Source organism: Myotis nattereri, assembly GCF_964212035.1.
Source record: "Myotis nattereri genome assembly, chromosome: 18".
Classification (NCBI taxonomy): Eukaryota; Metazoa; Chordata; class Mammalia; order Chiroptera; family Vespertilionidae; genus Myotis; species Myotis nattereri.
Genome location: NC_138093.1, coordinates 39919099 through 39945525, shown reverse-complemented (window position 1 = coordinate 39945525; position 26427 = coordinate 39919099). Strand labels below are relative to the sequence as shown.

The window sequence follows — 26427 nt, the reverse complement described above, 5'->3', positions numbered from 1 at the left end:
AAGTTGGTGAAGTAATTTCCTTAAAACAATTCCACGTTTTTATCAGGAATCTCGTTTGGCAGAGATAGTGGTGTGCTCACCAGCATGAGCGAGACCTTAGAAGGCAAAGCCCACTGCTCAGCCCCAGGGGGTGAGGAAGGAGTGCCCTTTCCACTGTTTCCCTGTCCTCTGTCAGCGGTGGGTCTGCCTCTGGCCAGGCCCCAGTGGTTGGAATTTAGATCCTTGGCTGGTGCACCGAAGGGGCATAGGTTCAACTCCTTGTCAAGGGCACACACCTGGGCTGCAGGTTGGATCTCTAGCCCTGGTCGGGACGCATGCAGGAGGTGACCAATCAATGTCTCCCTCTCTCCATCCCTTCCACTCTCTCTAAAAAATCAATGGAAAAAATACCCTCAGGTGAGGATTAACAACAAAAATAAATCAACAGAAGGTGGGCATGTTCTAACTCACTTCGTGTGGCATGAGGAGCTCACCAGTGAGAGCTGAATTCTCTGTTGCCACCTTTTCTCTCCAAAGACGAGGGCGGCTCTCACTGGGGCTCGGTCTGTCAGCAGGTCAGTCCTCCCAGCCTGCGCTGTGTGGTCATAGCACACTCGCGCGCGCGCACACACACACACACACACACACACACACACACACCTGCCCGGGATGTCAGCCCCAGAGCTCACTGCCAGCTTGCTCCTTGCCTCCACTCAAATTCTTGACGCAATGGGTCAAACCCTTGTGTCAAGCCAGCCATGGGTCACATAACTCGGCCCACCTTGACCCTAGGTGTGGGTGTGTCCGCTCGCTTTGACTGGTAGATGACCAGCGTCTGCCTCGGAAAGGCGGGTGAGCGGAAGTTGCCGCCGTGGCCGAGCTTGAGTGGCAGCAAAGGCAGCGAAGCGACGCTGGGGTCTTCCTGGCCCCAGCCAGGTGCCACGGCAGGCGGACAGTCTGGCCCTCGGGGCGTTCCTTCCACATCCTTCCAGGCTCCTCCGTCCTCGCTGGCTGGCCCACACCTGCTCGTGCCCAGGCCCTGACCCTGCAGAGCACTACGTCCTTTCAGATGATGTGGCTGAAACCGAGGGCCAAATGTGACGTCCCCAACTGTGATGACTCCATGCTCTTCTCCCTGGCACCTGGCACCCGCTGGGCATGGAGTGGCTGCTGCCGACATGTTGGCCGTAGGGAGCTGGGCTCCCGGCGTCCAGGTCAGGGGCTGAGCGCCTTCGCCGTGTGCGGTGCTGAGCAGCGTGTCCTGGCAGAGGTGCCTGGCACTCCTGTCCAAGTCCCTGACCTCCGGCTTTAACAGCTGTGGCCCGGACTTTTCTTTTGAACAAGTGAAGGTATTGATTCCAGAGCCTTTACCCAATAGAAATTGGTGGATTGATATTTCCAGTCACCTTTTGTGAGGGAGACTGACCTCGAAGCCTCTGTCGTCCTCCATCCCCCCAAACCCCGTGTCATCTGTACAAACCAGTCCCAGACTCGCTCTGCTGCACGTGCTGCCGGTCCGGTGCCTGAGGGCCGGGGGCCTCTCCTGCTCGTCTCCCACACCATGGCCAGAGCCACGCTGAGCCCTGCCTGCCAGGCCCTTTCCTTCACCCCTGTCCCCACGCCGCCCGCCCCTCTGCATGTCACCTCACACTGCACCCACGCTCAGGCCCCGCCCGCCGCAGCCTCCTGGGCCCTGGGGCACCAATGCTCCATGCTGGCTTGGAGAGCAGCAGGCTGGTTCCCGAGACTAAATGCTCACCAAGGACCTGGATGTTGAAATAAAGCTCCGCCTAAAGCAGTGTTTTCACTGAAGCGTTTATTATGCAAAGAGCAAGGCTTTAGCAAACCAGCATAGATTAAACCCAGCGGGAGAGGCTCCTTCCAGGCCCCTGTCCTCCGGCCTCTGCAGGCCCCGTGGTGTGGGGTCTTCCTGGGAGGCCTTCACGTAGCGGGTCAGTGTGACATGAACAAGTGCCAGAGAGCCACGGCCTTGCCCCGCTCGGGAGCCCGCCTCGGTTCACTGCTTTATACCGGTTTGCTCATCACACGCCTCCCTGTAAGGATGTGAGCTCGAAGGCACAGGCGTGTCCATCTCTCAGGCCCAGGGCCTGGCACCCGGACCCCATGGGAAGGGATGCCGGCGGAGGGAGGCCTGTGCTCCGGGCTCTGGACCCTTCACACGGCTCCAACCCAGCCCCCCACTGCGCCTCCGTCCGCAGGGCTCTGCCCGGACCTTCCTCGGCCCAGTGCCGAGCTACCTGGCAGTGAGGGGATGGTGGACAACAGAAGCCAAATCTACAGCAGGAGCCAAGCCACTCAGGTGCGGACAACACAGACTGCCGGACGGTGCTGGCGTCCGGGGCTCCATTGGGGCTTTACAAAACAGACTGAACAGCTTGGTGTGAGGAGTGTGCTGACCCAGGTGCGAGCCACGGTCCGGCCCTGGGCCCCAGGCAGGCAGAAGCCGAGGGCTGGGCGGGCTCCAGGACGGGCCAGGACGCACTCCCTCACGTGCAGGGTGACGCTGAATGGAGGTTGGGGACGGGAGGGGACCAGACGTGACCACATGAAGCACCTGTTCTGACAGAGGACTTGGAGGGGAGAGAGGAGCGAACTGGGCTGTGCATGTTTTTCCTGGGTCTTTACAATCTGGGTGTCTGCGGGTCTCCCTGTGGGTGCTGGTCCCCAGCTGCTAGCGAGGGGGCAGCGCCTGCATGTGGAGGGCGTCATAGGTGTCTTTGGTGGCCGTACTGAGCCCCTGGTGAAGGGAGAAGGAAAAGACTGGGTCAGAGGCCGCACCTGCCCACCAGAGCCCAAGAGGTGTCACAGCACGGCCTGTGGCTGCCCACCCGCCTCCAGAGGCCTGGGAACTGCCCCTCATGCCCGCGGGGGTGGGTTCTGTCCCTGCTGGGTGTGGCCTGGGGCTCCTTTCCTGACAACGGTTGCTGCCCTGCAGTGCTGTGTCCTGTGTTCCCACCACGCCACTGCGGCTCCACCCTCCCTGGGGCTCCAGCAGACGGCCCTGGGGACATCACCTGAACTCGCCTGGCAGGTGGAGTGAGGGGAGGGAGGAGCCTGGCCAGGCAGCCGGCCAGGAGGCCCTGGGCTTGGCATACTTCTCCCCAGGGTTCCATAAGCCAGGCTGCTGACAGCCACATTTCCTTTTCAAACTTGTGACTTCCCTTGGTAGTTCCCCTTCAGTCTTCCCACCCCTCCTGCTGTCTCATTAGGTGTGCGGAGCGAGGCAGCCGAGGCAGCTGCCGGGCCCAGACACGGAGGAGTGGCCCACGGCTCTGGGTCCTGCGCGGGCACCAATGCCCAGGACGCCCTTGTCCTGGTTGGGAACCCAGTCATGCGCCTGGTAACTAACGCAGCCCGCGGGGGGACTGGCCGGCCCGCAGGTGCCCTGGGCTTGCCGTGCCCAGGCGTTGGCGAGAGCACGGAGCTGACCCCGCAGGTGAGGTGGCACAGTGGGGAGGGAGGCGGCATGGCACTCACCTGGTAAAGGCCGTCGTGCCCCTTGCCTCTCCGACGCTGGTTCTGTGGGGAGACAGGACGGGCCGGGTCAGGCAGGCCTCAGTGGCCCTGGCCGCGGGCCATGGGCAGACCTTGGCCTCTGACGGGGAAGCGAGGCCTGGCTCCGGCCGGGTTTGCTCTGGCCACGCAGATCCACACAGATGCCGGGCCGGCCGCACGGAGCTGCCACAGGGCCCACGGCTGGAGGAACAGCCCGCAGCCCTTGCAACTCCGGCTGCTCCTGGAGGCTGCGGGCTCGGCAGCTCCACTCCCGGTTCTTGGTTGTCTGTGACCAGGGGCCCGCGGTCCCCCTGTACCGACACTCGTGGGCACGCACAGCACTTGTCACTGTTGCTAACGGCAACAGGCCTGAGCTGCTCTGGCAGAGCTCAGGCTGCCCAGGGATCCGGCTGGTTTTAATCCCCAAAGAGCATCGGCCCTTCGTCCGTATCTTCTGTGCAGCCCGATGGGTAGGAGCTGGGTTGCCTTCACCTCTGCAGCCACCACGTGGCTTTTGCAGGTGGTACGAATAGGTGGGATGGGGGCCCCCCGGCAGGCGCCTGGGGAAGACTGTGAGGACCTTCTTGGGAGCGCGCCCGCCCCCCTCCCCCGTCTTGGGAATTAAGGAGGAGCAGCACTCACATCGCCTTTCGTCCCGATCTCGCTGTAGGCCTCTGCCATCTTCTCCCTCTGCAGCGCCTGGAGGGGCAGTGGGCAGGGCTCAGTGACTGAGGCAGAAACACGCGCTCCAGCCCTCCCTCCCGCAGCCCTTGGGACTCGCCCTGGGCGCCAGCCCTCCGCCCTGAGCTGGGAAGGTCGCTGAGGCTCAGGAAGGTGAGGGGCGATGTTCTAGCCAAAGGCCACCCACGCAGGACGCCGCAGGCTCACCAGGGGCCCCGGAATCGTGGTTGAGCAGGTCGTCACCCCTGCAAGGGTCCCCTCGCGGCAGACCCACACCAACGCCAGACCCCACCCGCGATGGTGAGGCTGGCCAGTCCGTGAGGTGCAGGCAGGAGGCTCCAGCCCCTGGGAACGTGCCCCCCAGAGGCGCTGGCCCAGCCTGACCGGAGGCCCCAGCCCACCTGGGACCTGCAGCAGCCGGGCTTCCTGCCCCAGCGCCGCAGGCACCGCAGGCCCAGGAGTGAGGTCCCGCAGGCGGGCACACGGGGCCTGGGGAAGCCTGGAGGACCGCCTCCAGCCCCTCCTCCCGCCCACTTTCCAAGGCACAGGCGCCCCTCCACTCACGTTGTACAGGCCCTCCTGGGGGTTCTTCCTCCTCTGCTGGGAGAGAGGGGGAGTCAGAGGTGGAGCAGCAGCCCCCGTGGCACCCCCATCACCCCATCACCCTCTGCGGGCTCCGCCCCGGCCTGGCAGCTGGACGGGGGGACATGTCCTCCTCCAGGCGCCGGCACGGTCCCCTCTCACAGGCCGGCCTTGCCCGGCAGGCCGGGTGTCTCCGAAGGCCCGTCTGTCCCTGGCAGGTACACCGCCCGGGCCACAAGCCTACACGTGGGGGTTTTGCTGAAGCTGGAATGTCGTTGGGAGCATGGCAGCTGCTGCTCACAGGTCCCACTGGCCCATCCCCGCCCGCCCGCCCGCCCTGCTCTCCCGGGGAAGGAGGGGGAAGGGCTGAGGGGGTCTCCCCCACCCGCTATTCATTCTAACAGCCCTACATGGAGCTCAGAGGGTGTGGGGGGCTGCATGGACAGCTGTGACTGGACAGGTCAAGGGCCACAGGCGGTGTCAGGCAGCGTTTCCCTGGCCTCGCCCAGCCGCTCCCCTGGCATAGGTAACAGCCGCCTGGCGGCCATGCTCACAGGGCACCTGGGACCCAGAGACCCGCGTCCAGCGGCCTGGCCCTTCCTGTGGGCCTCCCAATCTATGCTCCTGGGCAGGTGGCGCTGCTGTGACGCATCAGGGTGGCCTGGACCCAGGCCCAGGGGGCGGGAGGGGCCGCAGGAAACTGGCCTCCATCTGTCGTCCCGCCCGGCCCCTCATGAGGCAGGAGAGGGCAGCGGGGGAGTGTGGGTGCGGCTCTGAAGGGCCTCTCCTCCACCCTGGCCCCCCCACTCACACTCAGCTCACACTCACACACTGACCCACACACACTGATACACTCACACACTGACACACACACTCTGACACATTCTCACACATACACACTGACACACACATACACACACTAACATACACATTCACACACTGACTGAAACACACTAACACATTCTCATACACACACTCTTACACACACACACGCTGACACACTAACATCCTCACACACTCATGCTCACTAACACACAATACACTGACACACACAGGCAGAAAGAGGAATGTCCGACCTGTTTTCCGCCCATCTCAGGGTCTCGGCCCCGTCTCTTATCCAGAAGGTCATACTCCTCTCTCCTCCCCAGGTTGAGCTCCTGAAACACACGGGAAGGTGAGATGGGCGACCCTCCGGAGGACAGCGCCTGGGTGGCTCTCAGGGGAAGGAGCAGGGACCGGGGTGGCGGTGGTAGCTGGCCCATTGGTGCCAGGACCTCAGAGCACATCTCGGGGCGTTACCACGGGCTGGGGGGCAGTGATCAATCTGACTGAAGCCGGATGCACAGGGAGTCCCACCCCAGTGAGGATCCTCCCATCCCCACCCCCATCCCACCCCCACCTCCAACCCCACCCCCATCCCCACTCCCACCCCCACCCCCACCCCCACTCCACCCCACCCCATCCCCCACCTCCCGGCCTGTATCTGTGCACCAGCCAGTGTGCTAAGCGGGTGCTTTCCAGGCACCCAATCCTGAGAGCCTGTGGGCTCCCAGCGCCCCACGAGCTGGTACAATGACCGTGTTTCCCCGGCTAGAACCCTCAGCCGGGGGCCTGGCCGGTTCCGACCCCCGGGGCTGCATAGGGCTGACTCACATTGTAGACCTGGTTGGGGCCCTGCAGGTGCTCCGGGGCGTCCGCACTCCCGCTGAACTGGAGGAGGGAAGAGCAGAGTGAGCGCCCAGCGGCCACCGCCGCCCGCAGTCGCCCTGCCCCAGAGCCGCCCTGTCAGCTGGACTGCTCCCTGCCTCCCGTGGGGACACGGGCCGGGCTGGCCAGGTGACCTCAGGGCAGTGCCTCCCCAGCTCGGGGCCCGGTCGAACATTCTCAGGCCCTTCCCCCAGGACTCGGAGCACAACCCTCAGTGGGCGGCTGCACAAGGTCCCACCCTCTGGTGCGTCTGGGGCAGGTGCAGCCTGGCACGGGCTTGGCGTCTGGAGGCCCTGCCAGGTGCACAGCCCACTTTCTGTCTCCTCAGCCAGACGGCCCACCAGGCCTCGGGTCAGAGACTGGCACCACCGAGCCCAGGCGCTGTTCAGACTGGAAGGCAGTCAGCAGGCGCTGCGGCTCAAGTGGAGTTTCCCGCAGCCCTAGCTCCACACAGCCGCGAGGGGGGCTGCAGAGAGCAGGGCTGCAGCCTCCCGCTCCTCAGCCCCAGGGCCACCCCACCCCGCTCCCCTCCAAGAAAGCCAAGCCCTGCGAGGCCCCAGCAGAAACCCTGCTCGGGGTCACCCTCCCACTTCCTGCCGGACCTGCACCAGCAGCTGGACAGCAGATCTGGGGAGACCTCAGGTCCCCGCCTCCCCGCTCCCAACTGCCTGAAGCATAGGCCATTTCCTGCCAGCGGCACCTGACCCCACCCCACACCTGGGTGTCGCAGGTCAGAGCTCCTGACTCAGGAGCTCTGCACCAGGATCTCCGGCCACTCTGTGGCTCAGCTTGCCCCCCGCCTGCCCTGCCCCTGCCCCCCCCACCTGCCCTGCCCCTGCCCCCCCAAAGTGCACACTGGGCTGGTCCCTGCTTTGCCCATGGACACCAAGCTGTAGGTACCACACATGCTCGAGACTTTCCAAGACCAAGGCCCCTCGGAACACCCACTGAGTGGGGTGCTACCCACCTTCGCTCTCAGGAACAGGGCGGTGATGATGATGCCATAGATGAACAGGATCCCATCCAGCAGGTAGCAGAGCTTGGGGTCCAGCAGGCCGAAGCTCTGTGCCTCTGTGCCAAGAAATGGGGGTGGTCAGCCAGGCCCTGGGTGAGAGACACGACCCTCCGGGTGGCCCCACGACTGGACAAGGACATCATGACAAGGGGGGCTGGATCTACTCCCCATCCTCCATCTGTCCCCACCTCCCTCCCACCCCCTTGAACCAGCTCCTGGGGAAACCCAATAGTGGGCATGACACTGGTGGGGCCACAAAGCCTGGACGGCCGGGAGGGAGACAGAGATGGGGCCGGCGGAGCTGTCTGTCCACGGCGCTCAGGACAGCGGCCTGGGGCCACAGGAGCCCAGCTGTGCGCACGCCCTGTGTGGGCCACGCACTCTGGAAGCCTCTACATGCCCATGTCTGGGTGGATGGCACCATCAGAATTCCGATGTGGCTCTCTGAGGCCTCGCCACGGGGACAGAACAGGACAGATGATCGAAGGAGGGCATTCCAGCCTCTAACTTAATTAGAACTGCGACACAGTGGGTCCGGTGCTGGCTTCCCTCCCCTGGGCCTGAGGGCCTCATGAGCAGCAGACCCAGGAACCGCTTGTGACCCCCCTGCCCACCCGAACCTGGCAGCCTCCTGCTCACAGTCCTGGTTCATGGCCTCAGGCCCCGCCCCCCTCCTCCTGCGCCCCCCTCCACCTCCTCCTACCCCCGGCATGTACCATTCCCAGGCACACCTTGCTCTCCCACACTGTTTGCCTCTGTGCCTTTGCACATGCTGTTCCCTCTGTGCATTCTCTCTTTTTCTGTCCCTGCAACCCAGCCGCCATCTGTGACCACCAGAGGCAGCGACACGGCAGTCAGAGGTCAAGCCTCTCCCACCACAAGTTTCCAGGGCCTCCCTCCCACGCTAACTTTGCGACTGGAGGATGCACAGTTAGTTGACACTGCCATTGGAGCCCTGGGGGCTGGGGAGAGATACAGTGAATATTCTGGTTAAATAAAAGTTGGATTTTATTTGAAAGCTCATTGAACTGTGAGTAGGAGGCAAGGGCTGTAGCCTAGACTGTCCTTCCTACCAGGAGCGTGTGTGGCAGCTCACCCCGCACCACGGGCTGCAGCGTCTGTCTGTCTGGTGCCACCCTGTGGGGGTGTTTCAGGAGGCCCCAGGACAGATGCCTCCAGGCAGTCGCTCCCAAGGCCAAGGCGCCCTCTGGTGGCCACTGAGGGAGTGGCTGGTGTGGTAAGTTTTTCACCCTTGTTCAGCTGTCTCTTTTTTTTTTTTAATATATTTGTATTGATTTCAGAGAGAGGAGGGGAGAGGGAGAGATAGAAACACCAATGATGAGAGAGAATCATTCACCAGCTGCCTCCTGCACGCTCCCCACTGGGGATGGAGCCCACAACCTGGGTATGTGCTCTTGACCGGAATCGGACCTGGGACCCTTCAGTCCACAGGCCAACCCTCTATCCACTGAGCCACACCGGCCAGGGCTCAGCTGCCTCTTTCGTTAAACAGGGTGGAAAGGTAATGTTTCCGTGTTTTCTCTGTGCCAGACCTGCTGTAATGTAGTGGCTGCTCAGCTCCTCACAGCATCACCCCTGGACACTGAGCACAGAGAACCTCAGGGCTAGCGGAGCTCACAGCAAGTGGGGGGGCGGCCCAGGAGCCCCCACAGTGCATCCCCCTCGCCCTCCCTCCGCCATGGGGCCCAGCCCTGCCCATCCTTGGCAGGAGTGACACTTTGGCTTCTCCCAGGAGCCATGGGAGCAGGAGGTTCCAGGCCCCTAGAGCCCCACCCCACCCCCAGTCACTCTGTCCTCCAACCTTTGACTCCTCCCTAAGGCGGCCTCTCCAGGGCCCAGGCAGCTGACAGCCTTGAAAATTCCCTACGTCCCTGCTCAGACGCCCTGGTGGCCATTGCCGTGGGCCAAGCCCCGAATGCTTGCCACGGACACACCACGGCCTCCGGGACACACCTGTCCTTTCCTCCCACCTGCCACTGCCGGCCCACCCGGCGCCCAGCATCTGCCTGACCCCGTGAACATTCAGTGCCAGGACCTGGCCCCCACAAAGTGCCCCACAGACATCACGCGTGGGGTTGGGAGGTCCCCGCCCTCAGCTGTAAGTGCTGCGACCAATGGCTGCATCTCCTGCATTTGCCTTGGCCTCAGCCCCAACCTCAGAGCCAGGGCACCGCGCAAGCCTTCGCCGGGTGTGGTGGCATTTTCAGGGGAGAAGCCGCCCTGCCCAAGGTCAGGCTGCCCTCTGGCCCAGGCAGGGCCGTAAGCCCCCCTCTGGCCGAAGGTGGGGGTCTGAAGGGCTGCAGGAGAGGAGCCTGCCCCCCCCACCCCCCCGCCCCCTGCCAAGGACACCAAAGCTGGGTTGAGTTTTTCCTTTAGGACAGGAGGGGAGGTGTCAGCCGTGATGTATGGCGGTGGTGGGGACAATCATTGGTTGCCTGTCACATAAAACGCGAACAGAGCGCTACTGGACAGTAAATTTAGAGCCAATAAGAAGAAATGCTGCTTTGTGTTGTGCAGAGCCGCCCAGTGGGGATGGGAGCTGGGGCCTCTGCAGAGACACGTAACAGGGGCAGCTTTTCTTTCTTCTTTTCAAAGAGCAGCTTGAGTTTATGACCAACGACTAGTGTGCTGTGTGTGGTTTGGTCCAGGGCTCGGGGGGGCGGGGCGGGGGGAGTGGGGCTCCCTCTGCCGGGCCAGCTGGGCCTGTGCTGGGAGGAATGGGCTGAGGAAGGCAGGGCTGGCCCAGAAAGTTCCACGAAGGGCTCAGGGCCAAGTTCAAGTATGTAATTAATTGAATAGTTATTGAGCATCTGCTCAGTGACGGGAGAAGGGGGTGCTGAATTCGAAAGGGGCCTGGATTGGGTGCCAGGTGGGTTCTCTCCCTTCCCCGCCCACTAAGTAGCTGTGTGGTCGGGCAAATCAGCTCACAGCTCTGGGCCTCAGTTTCTCCGTCTGTAAAATGGAGGGTAATCCTATCACCCTAAGGGTTGTGGGAGAACCAATGAGATGAGGCTTTATGTGGGAGAGCCCTGCTCCCAGCTGAGCTGCGGAAGGAGACCTGACCCAGCAGCCTTTGCCCATCTGCCCTGGGCCTCCACCGCCGTCTGTGGCCCCTGCACAAGGCAGACTCAGCCAGCCAGGGAATGAGAGCATTTGGCCCGATTTCCCCCCCCCACCCGCCTTACCCCCAAGGGAACCCCCACATCTGGGCAGACACCCGGCAGATGTGGACACTGAAACCTGCCAGGCGTCTCAGTGTGCTGGGCAGGTGTCTTCTCGCAGGTGCCCAGGACCAGGCCTCAGGCACCGGGGGGACACCAGGCGGACACAGTGTGTCTCTGCAGGTGACTCAGCTGAGTCCCGGGCAAAGCACGGCCCTCTGACACGGCCACAAAGCAGGCTGCAGCCGCCAAGGAGCTGGACCTGCACACTCAGGCCCCACAGTGGAGTGGGGTTTGCACACTCACGCCCCCCGCGGTGGAGCAGGGTTTGCACACTCAGGCCCCACAGTGGAGCAGGGTCTGCACACTCAGGCCCCACAGTGGAGCAGGGTCTGCACACTCAGGCCCCACAGTGGAGCGGGGTCTGCACACTCAGGCCCCACAGTGGAGCGGGGTCTGCACACTCAGGCCCCACAGTGGAGCGGGGTCTGCACACTCAGGCCCCACAGTGGAGTGGGGTTTGCACACTCACGCCCCCCGCGGTGGAGCGGGGTCTGCACACTCAGGCCCCACAGTGGAGCGGGGTTTGCACACTCACTAGGTTCTGGTCATTTACCAGCCCCCGGAGGGTCACTCCCGCTGCCACTCAGCAGGTAGGCAGTGACGACCCGCAGGCCACAGCTCCCTGTCTCCCACATGAGGGAGTGAGCCCACAGACACCCAGCAGCACCCCTCTTTGAAATCCTCCCCGTGGGGCTCAGCACGGGGCCAGCACGCGGGACGCTGCCGCGCCGTGGTCTGCGGGGTCTCCCTCCCCAGCTCTCCCGAGACCCCACGTCACCCTATGGGAACTTCGTTCTGCCTGGCACAGCCCAGGAGCCAGCCCAGACCCACCCTTCCTGCCCCAGCTCAGCCTCCCGCCTTGAGCCCAGGCCATAACCTTCGGGGGCAAAGTCCCCGCTTTCTCTCTGGTTTTTACTTTCGGCCTCAGAACCAGGGAGGTGCCGGGAGGAGACTCGCGGGGAGCAGAGAGGACCAGTGTCTCTCCATCTGGTTCATCGCGTCTACAATGTGCGTCTTGTTAGAGAGAGAGCCTGTTAGAGAGAGAGCCTGTTAGAGAGAGAGCCTGTTAGAGAGAGAGAGCCGAGCTGTGCCACACCCGCCCGTCAGCTCCCAGAGGTTCCGGCCCTGGCGCCCCGCAAGCCCCGGCCCCGGCGGCCTGGAGAGGCCTGTCCCCGGAGCCGGGCTCCTGCGGGAGGTGCTGTCAGCTGTGTTGTGTGTCTGTCTCCAGCCAGACTGGGAGCTTCCAGAACAGGGAGCACGGGTCTCGGCCAGCCTGGTGCTGCCACAGCCTGGAGCTGCAGACAACTGGGTGCCGTCGCCGCCAGCCTGGACTCCCTCACACCCATCTGCTAAGGGTGCCTCTGATTTGAACCCCAATTTGCACTTTATCCCAGTGCGTTGGGGTTGCTCTCACCGAGAGAGTGCCCCACATTTTGTAAGAGTTTCTTCATTTAAAAATGCCTCCCTGTGCCTGATGGGTTTGCGCCCTGTATGCGCCCGGGAGGTGGGCAGGGACGACTAGTGGGCTGTGGGTTTCTTTGTTGGAGGATAAATGGAGGCCGGAGTGATGGCGCTCCCCTAGGCCACCCGCCCGAGAGCGGCGAAGCTGGACGGACCTACAGGGTCCCCTGACTCCGGGGGTCCCTTCCCTCGGTGCCTCAGGCGCCCTCACCTTTAAGGACAGGACACAGAGCTCCCCCGTTTCCCAAGTTCACAGCCAGCTGTGGTCATTTAGTCACAGCACTTGAGAAGTTTTCACTGGAGTGCCCTCCCCCACAACCTCCAAAGCACGGTCGATGGGTTTTGGTTTCATTTGCTTCTTTCCCGCCTCAACTGCCACCTCCCCAGGCCTCTGGGAAGAGGAAAGAACGGGGAGCCCGAGAGCCAGGGAGACTGAGATGCAAATTCTGACTCTGCCTCCTCCTGGCTTTGTGTCTTGGGACAACTTTCTTAACCTCTCTGAGCCTCTTCCCCCTGCAAAAGGGGTTCACTAGGACTGTGTTCACAGCGACATGAGGGGCTGGGGGAAGTGACCTGCCCAGGGACACCTGCTGGGCCCCCAGGTCTCAGCCTCTTTGCCAGCAGAGGGCTCTGTGGGTACCAGCAGCAGCAGAGCGGGGCGGAGCGGGGGGTGGCGAGGGGGGGGGGGGGGGAGAGGGAGGTCCCGGGCCCATCTCTGCACTTTATCCCAGTGCTTTGGGGTTGGCCCCACCTTTTGTAAGAATTTTCTTTCTGGCACCTCCAGCTTCTGCTTGAATCCTTTGGTGACGGGGAGCTCACCACCCATCAATCCCTGGTAGAGAACTCTCATTTTTAGTTTGTGAAAAACAGCGTTGGTTGTAATTCTGCCTCCAGAAGCACAAAGAGCATAATTCCTCCATTTCTGTGGGCAGCCTTCCGCCCCACCCGCCCCCTTGCTAGGAAGCACTTTAGGATCAAAGCAAGAACAAATCCTTTGAGGGAAAGCGGTCGAGTCCCGTCCTGGCTCTGCTGCTTAACGGGCGTGTGACCGTGGGACAGCCTCCTCCGGGCGGGACACTGGCACGGGGTGGGCTTGCTGCCTGGTCCGCTCTCAGCCCGCAGGCCTCCTGGCACCAATCTGGGTCCTGAAGCCCACAGTTGAGGTAGGACGCCAGCGTCCAGGCCCCGACCAGCTCTGCGCCCCCGACCGTGAGGTAGGGTCCCGCTCTGCCCAGCCCCACCCTCGGGCTCAGACACCACAGCGAGGACCTGCCGCCAGGAGAGAAAACAGGAAGTCACGTGTTCCCACGAGGCAGCAGGGCCTGTGCGGTGAGATGCCGCCGCTGACCACGCGGGGAGGCCCGGGCCCCCCTCGGGGTGCGATCCTTCCCCTGAGCAGCCCCGTCTGCAGCGGGAAAGGCAGCAGCGAGGCCCGGGACAGTGACGCTGGCCCTCGCTGGACATCCCCTCACCAGGAAGCATGCGGAGTCTCTCCGCTAGTCCTTCCAGCACCTGCGACCTCACGCTGGGGAAACTGAGTCTCAAGGGCAGGTCCAGAACCTGAGCCCAGGCCTGTCTGGGTCTGCAGGGCTGCGGCGGGTGGGGGCGGGGGGGTGTTCCTCACCAGCCCCAGGAGTCCTTCCTTTTGCAGGGAGCGAGCCACCCCGGACAGTGTCCTGACCGCACTGGGCCTCCCCTCTGGGGGCTGGGCTGTGTAACCGCTGCTGCCCAGGCGAGGCCAGTGCCCGCACTGCCAGTGCCCGTGAGCGGCCCACCCGAGCCCGCACGTCCACAGAGCACGGCCCACACTCACACTCCTCGGTGGTGGATTTCAAATAGTCAGGCTTCATTCAGGCTGCTCGTCAGTCACCTCCACCTACACATTCCCGCAGACAGGGATCCCGGATCCCGGCACGAAGGCGCATGGTCTGATTTCTTAGGCCAGTGGCCGGCAAACTCATTAGTCAACAGAGCCAAATATCAACAGTACAACGATTGAAATTTCTTTTGAGAGCCAAATGTTTTAAACTTAAACTATATGGGTAGGTACATTGTTATTAACTTAATTAGGGTACTCCTAAGGCTTAGGAAGAGCCACACTCAAGGGGCCAAAGAGCCGCATGTGGCTTGTGAGCCGCAGTTTGCCGACCACGGTCTTAGGGGAACAGAATTATGGGCAAACATTTCCCTTCTTGTATTTTTGTTTCTGTTAAACTTGTATGGTTCGCGCAGTCATTTTTAAAACTTTTCTCTGGTCACCTTTTATTTTCAAATAAATCAACTCGTTATAAAAGTGCAGGAAAGTAGAAAAAAATCAAAACCACGCATCAGCCACAGCCACTGTCACCAAGATGGCGGGTTCCTTGCAAGGTGTTGATTTGCAAATTGTAATCATGCTACATCAAAATTTCCCCTAAAAAAATCAAATTTTACTTAATATATTATAATTTGATAATCTATTTTCATAGTTTTACTGACAGTCCCTCTTAATGCTTGTGTAATAATCTTTCCACTATGTAACCATTGACGATCATTTGTTTCCAGCTTCTCACTGTTGTAAATAATTTTGTGATGAAAAGCTTCATTCTTTTTCTTATTGTTAATCCTCCCCTGAGGATATTTTCCCATTGTTGTTTTTGTTATTGTTTTGTTTTTGTTTTTTTAGAGAGACAGTGGGAGGAAAGGGAAGAGGCAGAGAGAGAAACATCGATGTAAGAGAGACATATCGATTGGTTGCCTCGCCCTGCAACTTGACCCTGAGCTTGCAACCAAGTTATGTGCCCTTGATTGGAATTGAACCTGGGACCCTTCAGTCCGAGGGCTGACACTACATGCACCGAGCCAAACCGGCGAGGGCAAAAAGCTTCATTCTTAAAGCTTTTTACAGGTTAAGAGTCCGTCAGTAATACTGTGAAAAATGAAAGCTGAGACAACTAGTCCAAGAGAAAAAAACAGCAAAAGACATACACAGGCCATTCTCTGAGGAGGGCGAATACACTGCTTCCAAACATGTAAGCCAGTCTTCCTGGCGGTCAGGGAAGTGAAGCACAAAATGGCAAGGAGATGGGCACATTCTCCAGAGGCAGTCAGAGGCCTCCACTGAAAGGATGAGTGGGGCGAGGGCAGAGGCCCAGCAGGTGCAAAGGGCCTGTGGTGGAGCAGGCCTCTGTCTGCACACGAGGGGGGCGTGGCCAGGCTGCAGAGTGAGGGCTGGTGCTAGAACTCGCTGGGAGAGGGTGACCAGGGGTTGGGCATTCGTTAGATCCTCTGAACCGGACGGGAAGCAGTTGCAACGATTTCTCTTTTTACAACAAATACTAGTGAGTTTTGTCGTTTTAAAAATATGCATAAAATTTAAAAGCAAACACCGAAGCCAGCTGGAACACATTTGGTTCGTGGTTGCCCTGGGCCCCTGGGTTGGCTGGAGATGCCCAGGGAGCTGCCGGACAGGCCCACAGCCAGCCACGCTGCCGGCGCCCGGCGGCAACCAGAGGCCCCCACGAGGTGTCTGCAGTCACGCGGATGTAGCAGCCTTTGTCCCTTCCTGCCTCGCCCCTACACCAAGCTTGGTTTCCACACAGAAAGTGGTTTTACTTCTACCGAAGGGGCGCAAACCCATTCATTCTTTTTCTTTTTTTAATATATTTTATTGATTTCATTCAGAGAGGAAGAGAGAGGGAGAGAGACAGAAACATCAATGATGAGAATCATTGATTGGCCGCCTCCTGCACGCCCCACACTGGGGATCGAGCCTGCAACCCGGGCACGTGCCCCTGACCGGGAATCGAACCGTGACCTCCTGGTGCATAGGTGAGCCACGCCGGCCAGGCCCAATTCATTCTTTTGCGCTTTCATTAGCATATTGCTCACCACGCCTTTGTTTCTGAATTGTGACCCACTTCCAAATTCCTAGGTTGAAATTCTGACCCCCAGGACCTCAAAATGTGACTTGGAGATGGGGTCTTTGGAGAGGCGATTCACCTGAAATGCGGTTGTGAGGGCGGCGCTGACCCCGGACGATCGCTGTCCCACAAGAAGAGGGGATCGGAGACACAGTGACAGCCGTGTGAGGACGCGGAGGAGACGGGCCTAGGAGGAATCTCTCTGCCGACGCCTGGCTCTCAGGCTGCCAGCCTCAGGCTGAGGAACAAACGCATTGTTTCCGCCGCTGCCTGTGGCTCTTGTCATGGCAGCCCAGCACCTGGCGTGGTTTCCTTCTCCTACGGCAGCCACGACCGTCCCTGACCCTGGGGCTTGTGAGGAAGCGGCATGGTTCACCTGAGCAGGGGCCTGGCACAGTGCCTGGCCCACAGCACATGCCTAAAGCACGTGTCACATCTTACCCGCTGGAGGTGCCAGGCACTGTGCTGGGCAGAGAGGAGCAAGGGAAAGACACAGCTCGGGCCTCCCCGCTGAGCGGGGCGGGGGTGGGGGGGCATGTCAGCAGTCACCCCACCCGGCGAGAGAGCAGGAGGAAGACACCGCCTGAGGCCGCGGTTGGGAGTGAACACGACGGGGAGTGGCCTCCTTTGGGGGCAGAGCTCGTGTCTGAGTCCCTTGTCCTCACCCACCTCCCGCAGCCCCTTGAGGCCAGGGACCAGTCCCTCATATTGGCGACGGCTCAGACACGTGGCTTTCGAGGTTGACCCCGCGTTTGACCTGCTCATTCCAAACCTGGCTCCACACCCTCAGTTTACAGAGCCCCTCTCTTCCTGATGCCACGGGATCCCCGCACCAGGGAGTGCGGGACCTGGGCACATCACGTCCGCTGCGTGCTGCGTGTGTGTGTGTGTCACACATGCAGAGAAAGGCGTCTGCGTGCTGCGTGTGTGTGTGTGTCACACATGCAGAGAAAGGCGTCTGGGTGCTGCGTGTGTGTGTGTGCCACACATGCAGAGAAAGGCGTCTGAGTGCTGTGTGTGTGTGTGTGTGTGTCACACATGCAGAGAAAGGTGTCTGGGTGCTGTGTGTGTGTGTGTGTGTGTGTGTGTGTGACACATGCAGAGAAAGGTGTCTGGGTGCTGTGTGTGTGTGTGCGTGTGTGTGTGTCACACATGCAGAGAAAGGTGTCTGGGTGGAGCTTCTGTTCAGGATGATGAAAAAGTTCTGGAAACGCATGGAGGTGATGGTTGCACATTGTGAGTGTACTTCTAATTGCACACTAAAAATGGTGAGAATGGTAAACTCTTTAATATGTATGTTTTTATCACCAAAACACATATATGTGTGTATCCGCACCTGACGGCTGCAGACACACTCACCCACTCTGGGGAGGAGCCGGGAGGGGAGGCTGGGAATTTCACTCACTTCTTGTGGCACCTTCTTGTGTCTCTGAAACGCCAGGTAGGACACGGCTCTATAATCCTGAACAAGCCAAGCTGAAACGAGGCGTGAATCCTTCCATCAAACAGGTGTGAGACAGTTCCAGGCGTGGCGGACAGTGGAGGGCGGACCCGGCCGTCCAGCCGCGCATCCCTAACTGGCTGTGCCCAGTGCGTTTCTGGGACGACCGGCGGGGTTTGGAAGGCTCTCGAATGTGCAGAACATCTCGATCGAATGGACCCAGAACCATGGCTCTGGGGAGCAGCTGGTCCATCAGGAATGATGCCTTCTCAGCGAGCCCTTCTTCCTGCCTTCAGTCCCGTCCCCACTCCTGTCCCCGGAGCCCTCACCCGCCCTCGGGGAACCTTCTGCCGCCCCAGGCTATTGAGGGTCCCTCCTGGGGGCTCCCCAGCACAAACCTGCATGTCTGTCTGCTGGCCTGACGCCCGCTGGTGGGACTCCCCAGCCAGGACCATGCCTCCCACCCCTGTGGGCCCGTGCAGGGCCTGTCACCCCGCAGACATCGGGACACGGGGACAAGGCAGGCTGAGGCCTTCCCAGGGCACCAGCTTCCTGAAGGTTGTGGGGAGAAAGTGCCATTTGGGTGTTAAATCAGACACAGATACCTCACCGATTTTAAAGGGGCCCCCGGCTGCCCCCAGTGGAAAAGGGAGAAGGAGAGGGAGGCTCCGCTTCTCCAGAGGGAGCAGGGCTCACGGCAGCCCTGGGCTCCGGCCCCCACTGCCTCGGCCGGCTGCCTGGGCCCCCACCTGGACCCCCCACCTGCCACGGCCCCCCAAGTGCACTCTGGGCTGCCCGCTGCTCTCCAGCCCCACCCAGGGCTCCCAGGTCACCCAGCAGATTCGGAAAGGACAGCCCCCCAGGAGGGAGCGGGTGGGCCAGGAAGGGACTTCGAGGCCTTCCTCCCATGCAGCCAGGGTGGCCCCAGGCACTCACTGCCGCCCACCCCCCACAGGGTGCGGTTACAGGGAGCACAGCCCCTCCCTCCGGCCCACAGCTGTCTCCTCGCCCGAGGTTTCCTGTCACACTGCCATCCAGGCTGGGTTATCTGTCCCCCGAGATCTCCCATCTGCACAGCTCACACACACATGCAGGCACCCGCCCCCACTTGCGGTCCCTTCCCCGAACCCCACGCCCGGCCCTGCGCTCAGGGGCGGCATGGATCCTCGGCCCCGGTGGGGGCTGGGGTCAAAGGGGCTTTTCCCCAAGGGCCCCCCTGAGCGCGGGGGCCGCCGAGGGAGGGGCAGTGGCCAGGAGACCGGCTTGGGCCGCAGGGCACATGTGCAATTGGCCGCAGCTGGACAGCTGGGCTCTGCCTCCGTCAGAAGGCCCAGGAACAGGAACCTGACGGCGAGGTCACCACCTCCGCCCTCCTCCCACAGAGCAGGGGCGGGGGCACGGTGGCCTCTGCTCTCACAGGGGACCCCAAGTGTCGTCAAGGCTGCGGCTTTCACTTCAAGCCCCGGGGGCGGGGGGGGGCCGGGAGCACGGCTCAGGCTCTCCCGGCGCACAGGCCTGCCCCTCCGATGGGCACATCTGTGTGGGGTCCGGGCCCCGGGGACGGCCGGGTCCAGGCGGGGTCTCCCGCCAGCCCAGGAGCCAGGGCACCAGGGCCGCAGTGCCGGGAGCAGGGCCCGCGGCTCTCCCTGGTGCTCTGACCGCCCGCCCAGGACCGGGCACCGGTGCAGACACGGGCAAACATGGAAGCAAAGGCCAGTGAGCCGTTCCTGGTGGAGGGGTCCCTGGGCAGCTCCTGGCCGCCCTCAGGGCACATCCTTGGAAGGGCCCCTGGTTTGGCCGGACCGTGTGTCATCACCAGAGCAGCGACAAGGCGCTGCCGTCGCCCAGCCCTGTGCCCGGCGCTGGCTCAGGGACACTCCCTCCGGCCGGCTGGGTCCTGGGAGGAGGCCAGCCCTACAGCTGCTTCACACCCACCACCCACACCCCCCGTCACAGAAACCCCGCGGGAGCCCGCCCCGCGCTCATGGCCCAGTGTCGGCCTGGCCTGTCATCTCGCGTGGACACCACGCTGTCCTAACGAGGCCACGGGGCCGGCTCCGTGGAAAACACGCGAACGAGCACAGGCTGGAGCTTCTTCCCTCCTCTCGCCTCACCCTCTTCCCATCCCGCCCCGGCTGGGACCGCGGGCTGGGGCACGGACCGCACCCCCTGCGTCGGGAGATTCTGGGCAGCGGGTGTGAGGTGCCAGCGGGGACCGGAGCTGGGTGGGCGCTGGGCCCTCGGCGCCAGGCACGCAGTCACGGCGGCTCCGGGCAGTGCAGGGACGCGGGGCGTGGTCAGGGCCGAGCTGGAGCGCAGGGCCCGGAGCTCAGAAGAGATCAAGCCCAGCTTCCAGACAGCCCGAATGGCAGATGCTGCCCAGCCCGACGTGAGGGCCCGAGCCCCGCAGTGACCTGGGCGTGGGAGCGGCGTGTGCTCCCTGTACACGGCGTCCCCGGGTTTTCCCACCCGCTCCCACGCCCTGCCTCTCCCCGGCCCTCTCCCTGGCCCTCTCCCCGGCCCTCGCTCTCACTCCCTAAGCCTCCTGCCCAGGCCCCAGCGCTCCAGCTGCCACCGACTTAGTCCTTCCCAGTGCAGAGCCCTGGTCCTCAGTGTGGCTCCCTCCTGCCCCCCGGCTGCCGGTGCCAGGGAAGACCCGCTGCCGGTCCCTCTCGCTACCACCGTCGCCGCCCAGGGTGGCCCAGGGGCTCATAGCCACGGAATCGCTGGGATGGTGACAGGCTGACGGTGACTGTTCGTCGCGCGTTAATGCTGATGTGCATGGACGGATGGGCCCCTTTCTTATCAGAGAGCCGCAGAGGCCCCAGCTTAGGGAGAGCTCGCCTACCTACCCCTGCCCTCTGCGCAGGGGCGTGACTTCACCCCAGCTTCCTCGCTGCCCTAACACGGCGACGATAAGGCAACCACGGCCAGCAGTGCCACCCGTGATGTGAGTTCAAGCTCGTCCTCAGGAAGGAATGGCTGAGATTTTGTAGTGGGCACGGCCACCACGTGTAGTGGGCACGGTCACCATGTGTAGTGGGCACGGCCACCACGGGCACGGTCACCACACGCGGTGGGCACGGTCACCACGCGCAGCGGGCACGGTCACCACGCGTAGTGGGCACGGTCACCACGCGTAGTGGGCACGGTCACCACGCGCAGGGCTCCAAAGTGTGCCCTCTGCCTTCCCTGCTGTCCCACGTGCGTGGCCCCGGCGCAGGCATGAGTGAGGGCCGGGGGGACGTTGCCACCCTGAGGCTGTGCGGGAGGCGGGGGGCCTTCCCCCACCCACCGCTCCAGTGAGACTCTCTCTCTTCACGGCTCAGCACAATGCCACCTCCTCTGCCAGCGTCCGAGTGCCTGGGCCAGCTCGCCTCCCTGCCCGGGCACCAGGTCTACCTGCAGGGCCCCGGCTGTCAGACCCACGTGGGAAATCATCCCACGAATGCAGGACCCGTTGTCAAGGGACAGGTTCCATGTGTCCCTCCAACCTGCAGACGCCTGTTGGGGGCGGGTCCTCTCGGTCCGAGAAATGGGTTCAGTTGTTAACCTTGTAAACAAAGCTCCGGGCAATACAGCACTTTCTGTTTCCAGGCCCGTGGGACTCTGCACTGCACTTCTTGTACCTTTTTCACATTTAAACAACCGGGCTCATTGCTTTAACTTTAGAAGGACTTTCTGATAAGGTGTCTGAGGTTGGAGAAAGCCCTAGTGAGCATATTGTTTGAAAAGGTAGCTAACATTCTGTTTAAAAATAAGTTTACAGCACTGTTTCAGACTTTACCGGCACTACCATTCTTGATGCTCTTCTCACTATTCGATGGCAGGTCTGTGCCTGCCACACTGTAAGCCCGGCGAGGCCCGGGACCCAGCTCGCTCTTGGCGCTGCAGCCCCGCGCCAGCCCCGGACGCAGGTGGGGTGAGCGCGTGAACGGCATCCGTGGCCTCACCGGCCCTGTGGGGGCGGGCCTGGCGTGGGCTGCACCCTCACCCCGTGTTCTCCACTCTCTCCCTAATCCCCCGAACGTTTGACAAGAAGAAATAATATTAGAAAACATCAGTGAGCACCAGCAGTAACTGCCCGCGGCACAGAAGGTTCCGGAGAAAGCCCAGCTCCCCAGCAGCCCCTCCGGCCCTGCGCGGGACGGCGTGGGCTCCCGAGGTCCCTGCAGGCCTGGCTCACGGCTTCCCTGGAGATGTGCTTGTCAGTTTGGCAACCCGCCGCGTGCCCAGCCCACGCCCGAGAGCCCTCGCCTGTGACGCACTTGCTTCTCGTGGATCAAAGGCCCCGCGCCCGCCACCCCTGCAGCTGTGGCGCTGGGGACGCGGGACGCGCGGGGGCGTGGGCGCTGGTGGCTGAGAGCAGCCGCAGGGCTGCCACCTCCCATCGCGCTGGCTCCCCTGAGAGGAGGTCGCCCCGCTGCTTCCAAAGGCAGCTTGTCCCTGCTCAGGAGGCCCCCGGAGAGCCTGGGGGTCCCCGCCCCTCAGCTGCCCCATAACTAGGGACCTCAGGGCACCCGCCAGGGACCCCCCGGGAGTCCGGCAGCCGCACAGCCTTCCCGTCCCCCAGCCCAGCCTCCGCGGAGCAGCGGACACCCTGCTGCTCAGAGAAGGTGCCCGAAGGACACGGCGCAGAGTTTACAGCCCTTTCACCTCCGCTGCGTGAAATATGGGCGACTTCAGTCCTTTCGCCTTCCCTAGTTTCCAGGTTCTGCGATGTATTACATGAAAACAGCATTTTGACTCAAGAGAAATTAGTAAAAGGCCCTTTTGCCCCCCCCCCCCATTCTAAGCCGAGTGCATTCTTCCCTGAGGCCGCAGGAGGAGGCAGCGGGCAGGGGGCGGGGTCCAGGCGGCTTCTGCCCGGTCACCGCCTGGCAGAACCAGAGCAGGGCGGCTGCCTCTCATGGCCGGTTGGCGGCCGCCGTGAGGCCAGTCATCGCAGAGTCGCGTGGAGCCAGGCCTCTCTCCGCCGGTTCTCTTCCCACCCAGGAGGCAGATGGGAGCGTCTCCTTGTCCAAAACCATCCCTCCCCACCCAGCACTGCCCGTCCCTCCCCACCCAGCACTGCCCGTCCCTCCCCCACCCAGCACTGCCCGTCCCTCCCCACCCAGCACTGCCCGTCCCTCCCCCACCCAGCACTGCCCATCCCCTCCCCCAGCACTGCCCGTCCCTCCCCACCCAGCACTGCCCGTCCCTCCCCACCCAGCACTGCCCGTCCCTCCCCACCCAGCACTGCCCGTCCCTCCCCCACGTCTGCGGGTGGCTTTTCTGAGTGACCCCCATATGTGAGCTGCTCTGGGCGGCCTAGCACGGGGTCACACTGTCCACTCAGGCACAGGAGTCACCCAGGGAATTGCAGTGACTCTGACCCGTGACCCGGGCCCGGGGCCTCTCGCCCTGCGGCCCATGCAGCGGGCAGGCTCCGAGCAGAGCTCCGTTCACACACCAGCCCGCAGGCCCCTCCCGCCCCCCTCCCGACTCCAAACCCCGCAGCCTGTGCCGGGACAGGAGATCCCGAAGGAAGGTCACCGTCGCTGCTTTGAAAGGAGAAGGGAGAGGCAGGGAGCACACGCGCTTATTCACAGAAATAAAAGCCGCGTCACGGTGTTGGCCGTGGGGTGTTTAGAATCTCGGTTTGTAACGCTCCTCTCTTCTCTGGATCCTGCCTGTCAGTCTCCAATTCAGGGGGAATTTGAACTAAATTGTGCTTATTTATTAGTTGAATGTCACATCCAAAGGGTCATTTTTTGAAACAAAATCAAACTTTTAAACTTAAAAAAAGAAATAGATCCCATTGAAATGAATGGCTGGAATTTGATCTGAACCTGCATACATTTATTTCCTAAAATTATTAAACTAAGGAGCGTGTCAACCTCTGCTATGACTTAAATCCAGTGGTTCCTTTTCGCTAAAGAAGTTTCTTTTTCTGCGAATGCGACGTCCTACAAACTTAAAACGGGGAGGGGGGCGGGGCGGTGGTGAAGGAGGGAAGCGGGTCTGTTTCCAAAAGAAGCCCTGAGCAGCCAGGCGGCTGGAGGCGCCTCCTCATCCTATGAGACAACCGACACCCCAGAAACTGGCCAAAGAGACGCACGCCTTTACTTAGGGCAGCAGTTCTCAACCTGTGGGTCGCGACCCCTTTAGGGGTCGAACGACCCTTGCACAGGGGTCGCCTAAGACCATCGGAAAACACATATATAATTACATATTGTTTTTGTGATTCATCACTATGCTTTAATTATGTTCAATTTGTAACAGTGAAAATACATCCTGCATGTCAGATATTTACATGACGATTCATAACAGTAGCAACATTACAGTGATGAAGCAGCAACGAAAGTAATTTTATGGTTGGGGGTCACCACAACATGAGGAACTGTATTAAAGGGTCGCGGCGTTAGGAAGGTTGAGAACCACTGAGTTAGGGCCTCAGAAAGAAGCCCTGCGGCTGCCTGTGCCGTGTGTGTGTGTGTGTGTGTGTGTGTGTGTGTGTGTGTGTGTGTGGTGGCGGGGGAGGGGGTGGGGGTTGTATGTCGTTTTCTCTCCAGAATGTGCAACTGTGGCCGGTAGCAAGCATCTGTTCATTGGGCAATAAAAACCGTTTTTAAGTTCCCTTCCTCAGAGACGCTTCATCCATAAACGGAAGTAACAGGCTTATAACTTCCCACCAGGCAGCTCTTCTCTGCCCCCAGGCTGGCTTTTTACAGCCACTCAGCTGCCTCTGGCCAGCTGTGAGGCCAGTGCTGGCTCCCCGGGCTCTCTCCAGGGCCAGAGGAATTCAGTTCTGCCCTGGCCCCTCCCGGGTGGCTTCCTGCAAAGCTGGCCGGGTCCCAGTGGCCCGCCGGGAGCAGCCCCTCTCGCACTCAGGGCTCGCGGCCTCTGGCCTGGGGCTGGGCGCTGCTCCTGGGCACCTAGGGTCCAGCCCCTGGGACCCCCTAAAAGAAAGCCCTTGCTCAGTGCCTCAGCGTCCCCCCTGGATGCAGGAGCTGGGGAGTGGGACCCGGACAGGGAAGGGGGACAGGGACAAAGGGAACAATTCTGCCTGGTAGTTGTCCTAGCCCTGAGCTCCCTGGAGGCAAAGGCTGACCCTGCTAACTGGAAACATCATTGTCTCTGTTTTAAAGGCAAAGCATTTAAAGTTATAAGAAGCAAAGGGAAGAATAATGGAAGTGCTGTTTCAAAAGCCTTGAAAGGCTCCACGATGGTAATATTCACCTTCAGCAGGCGCCCTGGAAAACGGCGGCGTCCTCTCCCAGCCCTGCTCTCCCTCCTCTTCCTTCCACGTCCCTTTAGCAGGGGTCCTCAAACGACGGCCCGCGGGCCACATGCAAATACAAATGTATTTGTTCCCGTTTTGTTTTTTTACTTCAAAATAAGATCTGTGCAGTGTGCATAGGAATTTGTTCATAGTATTTTTTAAAACTATAGTCCGGCCCTCCAATGGTCCGAGGGACAGTGAACTGGCCCCCTGTTTAAAAAGTTTGAGGACCCCTGCTTTATGGATTTTGCTGTCTCTTGCCTTTGTCTTGTCTCCATCTTCAATTTCCCTCTCCAAGTGTCTCCTCCCTCCGTCCCTCCAAAGGCCTGTCCACCGCACACGGAGATGATTAGCCTCATCAGAGTTCCTGGGAGAACCCCAGCGCCCACCCTCCCTGGGGTGGCCGCCCCTCACCACGGGCAGGGCCGTAGGTGGGGAGCCCCTCGGGGACCTGACCTGGCTGTCCCCTCCTGCCGCTTGTAAGGCCGGTTTCCCTGAGATCTTTGTGATTTATGTCTCTCACAGCAGGAATTCGCTCTCGGGCCGAGGCTGCCAGGCGATTCCAGGCCGCCCATGAGTGTGTGTGTGTGTGTGTGTGTTCGGGGGGGGGGGGGGGGGGAGGAGGTGGGGGGGTCATTGATGATGGAGCAGCGGGGGAGGAGGGTGATGGTAACTCTGTTCTCCGCCCTCACGGCTGCGGGGAAACATCGCTGTCTGGGGATGCGGGGACGCCAGCTGCAGCTGGGAGAGGAACTCAGTGATGTTTGCTGCCTGGGATTCCTTGCTGGAGCTCCGCGCCGGCCCAGCGAGCTGCCCGCACGTGAGATTCACTCGGGTCAGGGGCCCGCGGCTGCAGCTCAGTGGCCCTCCGCGGAGCCTGGGGAGCAGCTCGGGGTCTGAGCGCAGCACGGGTCCCAACCCGTGACCCAGGACCGTCCCCACCACGGCGCTCAGGGGTCCCTCCAGCTCAGGGGGTCCACACACAGGCAGCCCTCTGCCCCTCTCGCTTTTCTGACCACTTGCCAGGTTAACTCTGATCCCCTTTAGGGAAAAAGCGTTTGTCGTTGGACTGACCCAGGTGCCAGGCAGTGTTGTGTACGACAGCACAGTCCATGTTTGCGTTTGGATTACTTTAGATTTTTCTTTAAATGTTAGAATTTGGAACTAATGACTTTGGGGACATTTTCATGTAGAGACAACCTTATTCCCTGCCTGGCTTTTTTTTTTTATTATTAATCCTCACCTGAGGATATGTTGATTTTTTTAGAGAGGGAAGGGAGAAAGAGAGAGAGAAACATTGATGTGAGAGAGAAACATCAATAGGCTGCCTCCCGTACATGCCCCGACTGGGGATCGACCTCACCAGCTAGGTATATGCCCTGCCCAGGAATCGAACCCACAACCCTTCGGTGCACAGGACGATGCTCCAACCAACTGAGCCACCCAGCCATGGCCCTTACTTACCTTTTTAACCTCAACTTCCCCCTCAGAATCACCCAACTACTGAAAATTAAGTTTAATTTAGTTTATTTATTAGGGAAAATGTGTGTATGGATACGTACATGCACATAGCTGCATGTGGATATGTATACACATACATATACACACATGTACCCATATGTGTAATGTATGCT

The 26427-nt window shown here is 61.1% G+C and overlaps 1 protein-coding gene across 1 annotated transcript in view; it reads right to left on the bottom strand.

Annotated features, from left to right (window-relative positions):
* Positions 1-1784: 1784 nt before the first annotated feature.
* CD247 (CD247 molecule) overlaps positions 1785-26427 on the bottom strand; it is a 68838-nt gene continuing 44195 nt past the window's right edge. Inside the window, exons 2-8 of the mRNA XM_081112570.1 lie at positions 7433-7536; positions 6412-6468; positions 5835-5915; positions 4741-4773; positions 4138-4194; positions 3478-3519; positions 1785-2737 (exon numbers count right to left, since the gene is read on the bottom strand). Coding sequence (XP_080968696.1) covers positions 2672-2737; positions 3478-3519; positions 4138-4194; positions 4741-4773; positions 5835-5915; positions 6412-6468; positions 7433-7536 — 440 coding nt within the window. The 3' untranslated portion in view covers positions 1785-2671. The remainder of the gene's footprint in view (positions 2738-3477; positions 3520-4137; positions 4195-4740; positions 4774-5834; positions 5916-6411; positions 6469-7432; positions 7537-26427) is intronic.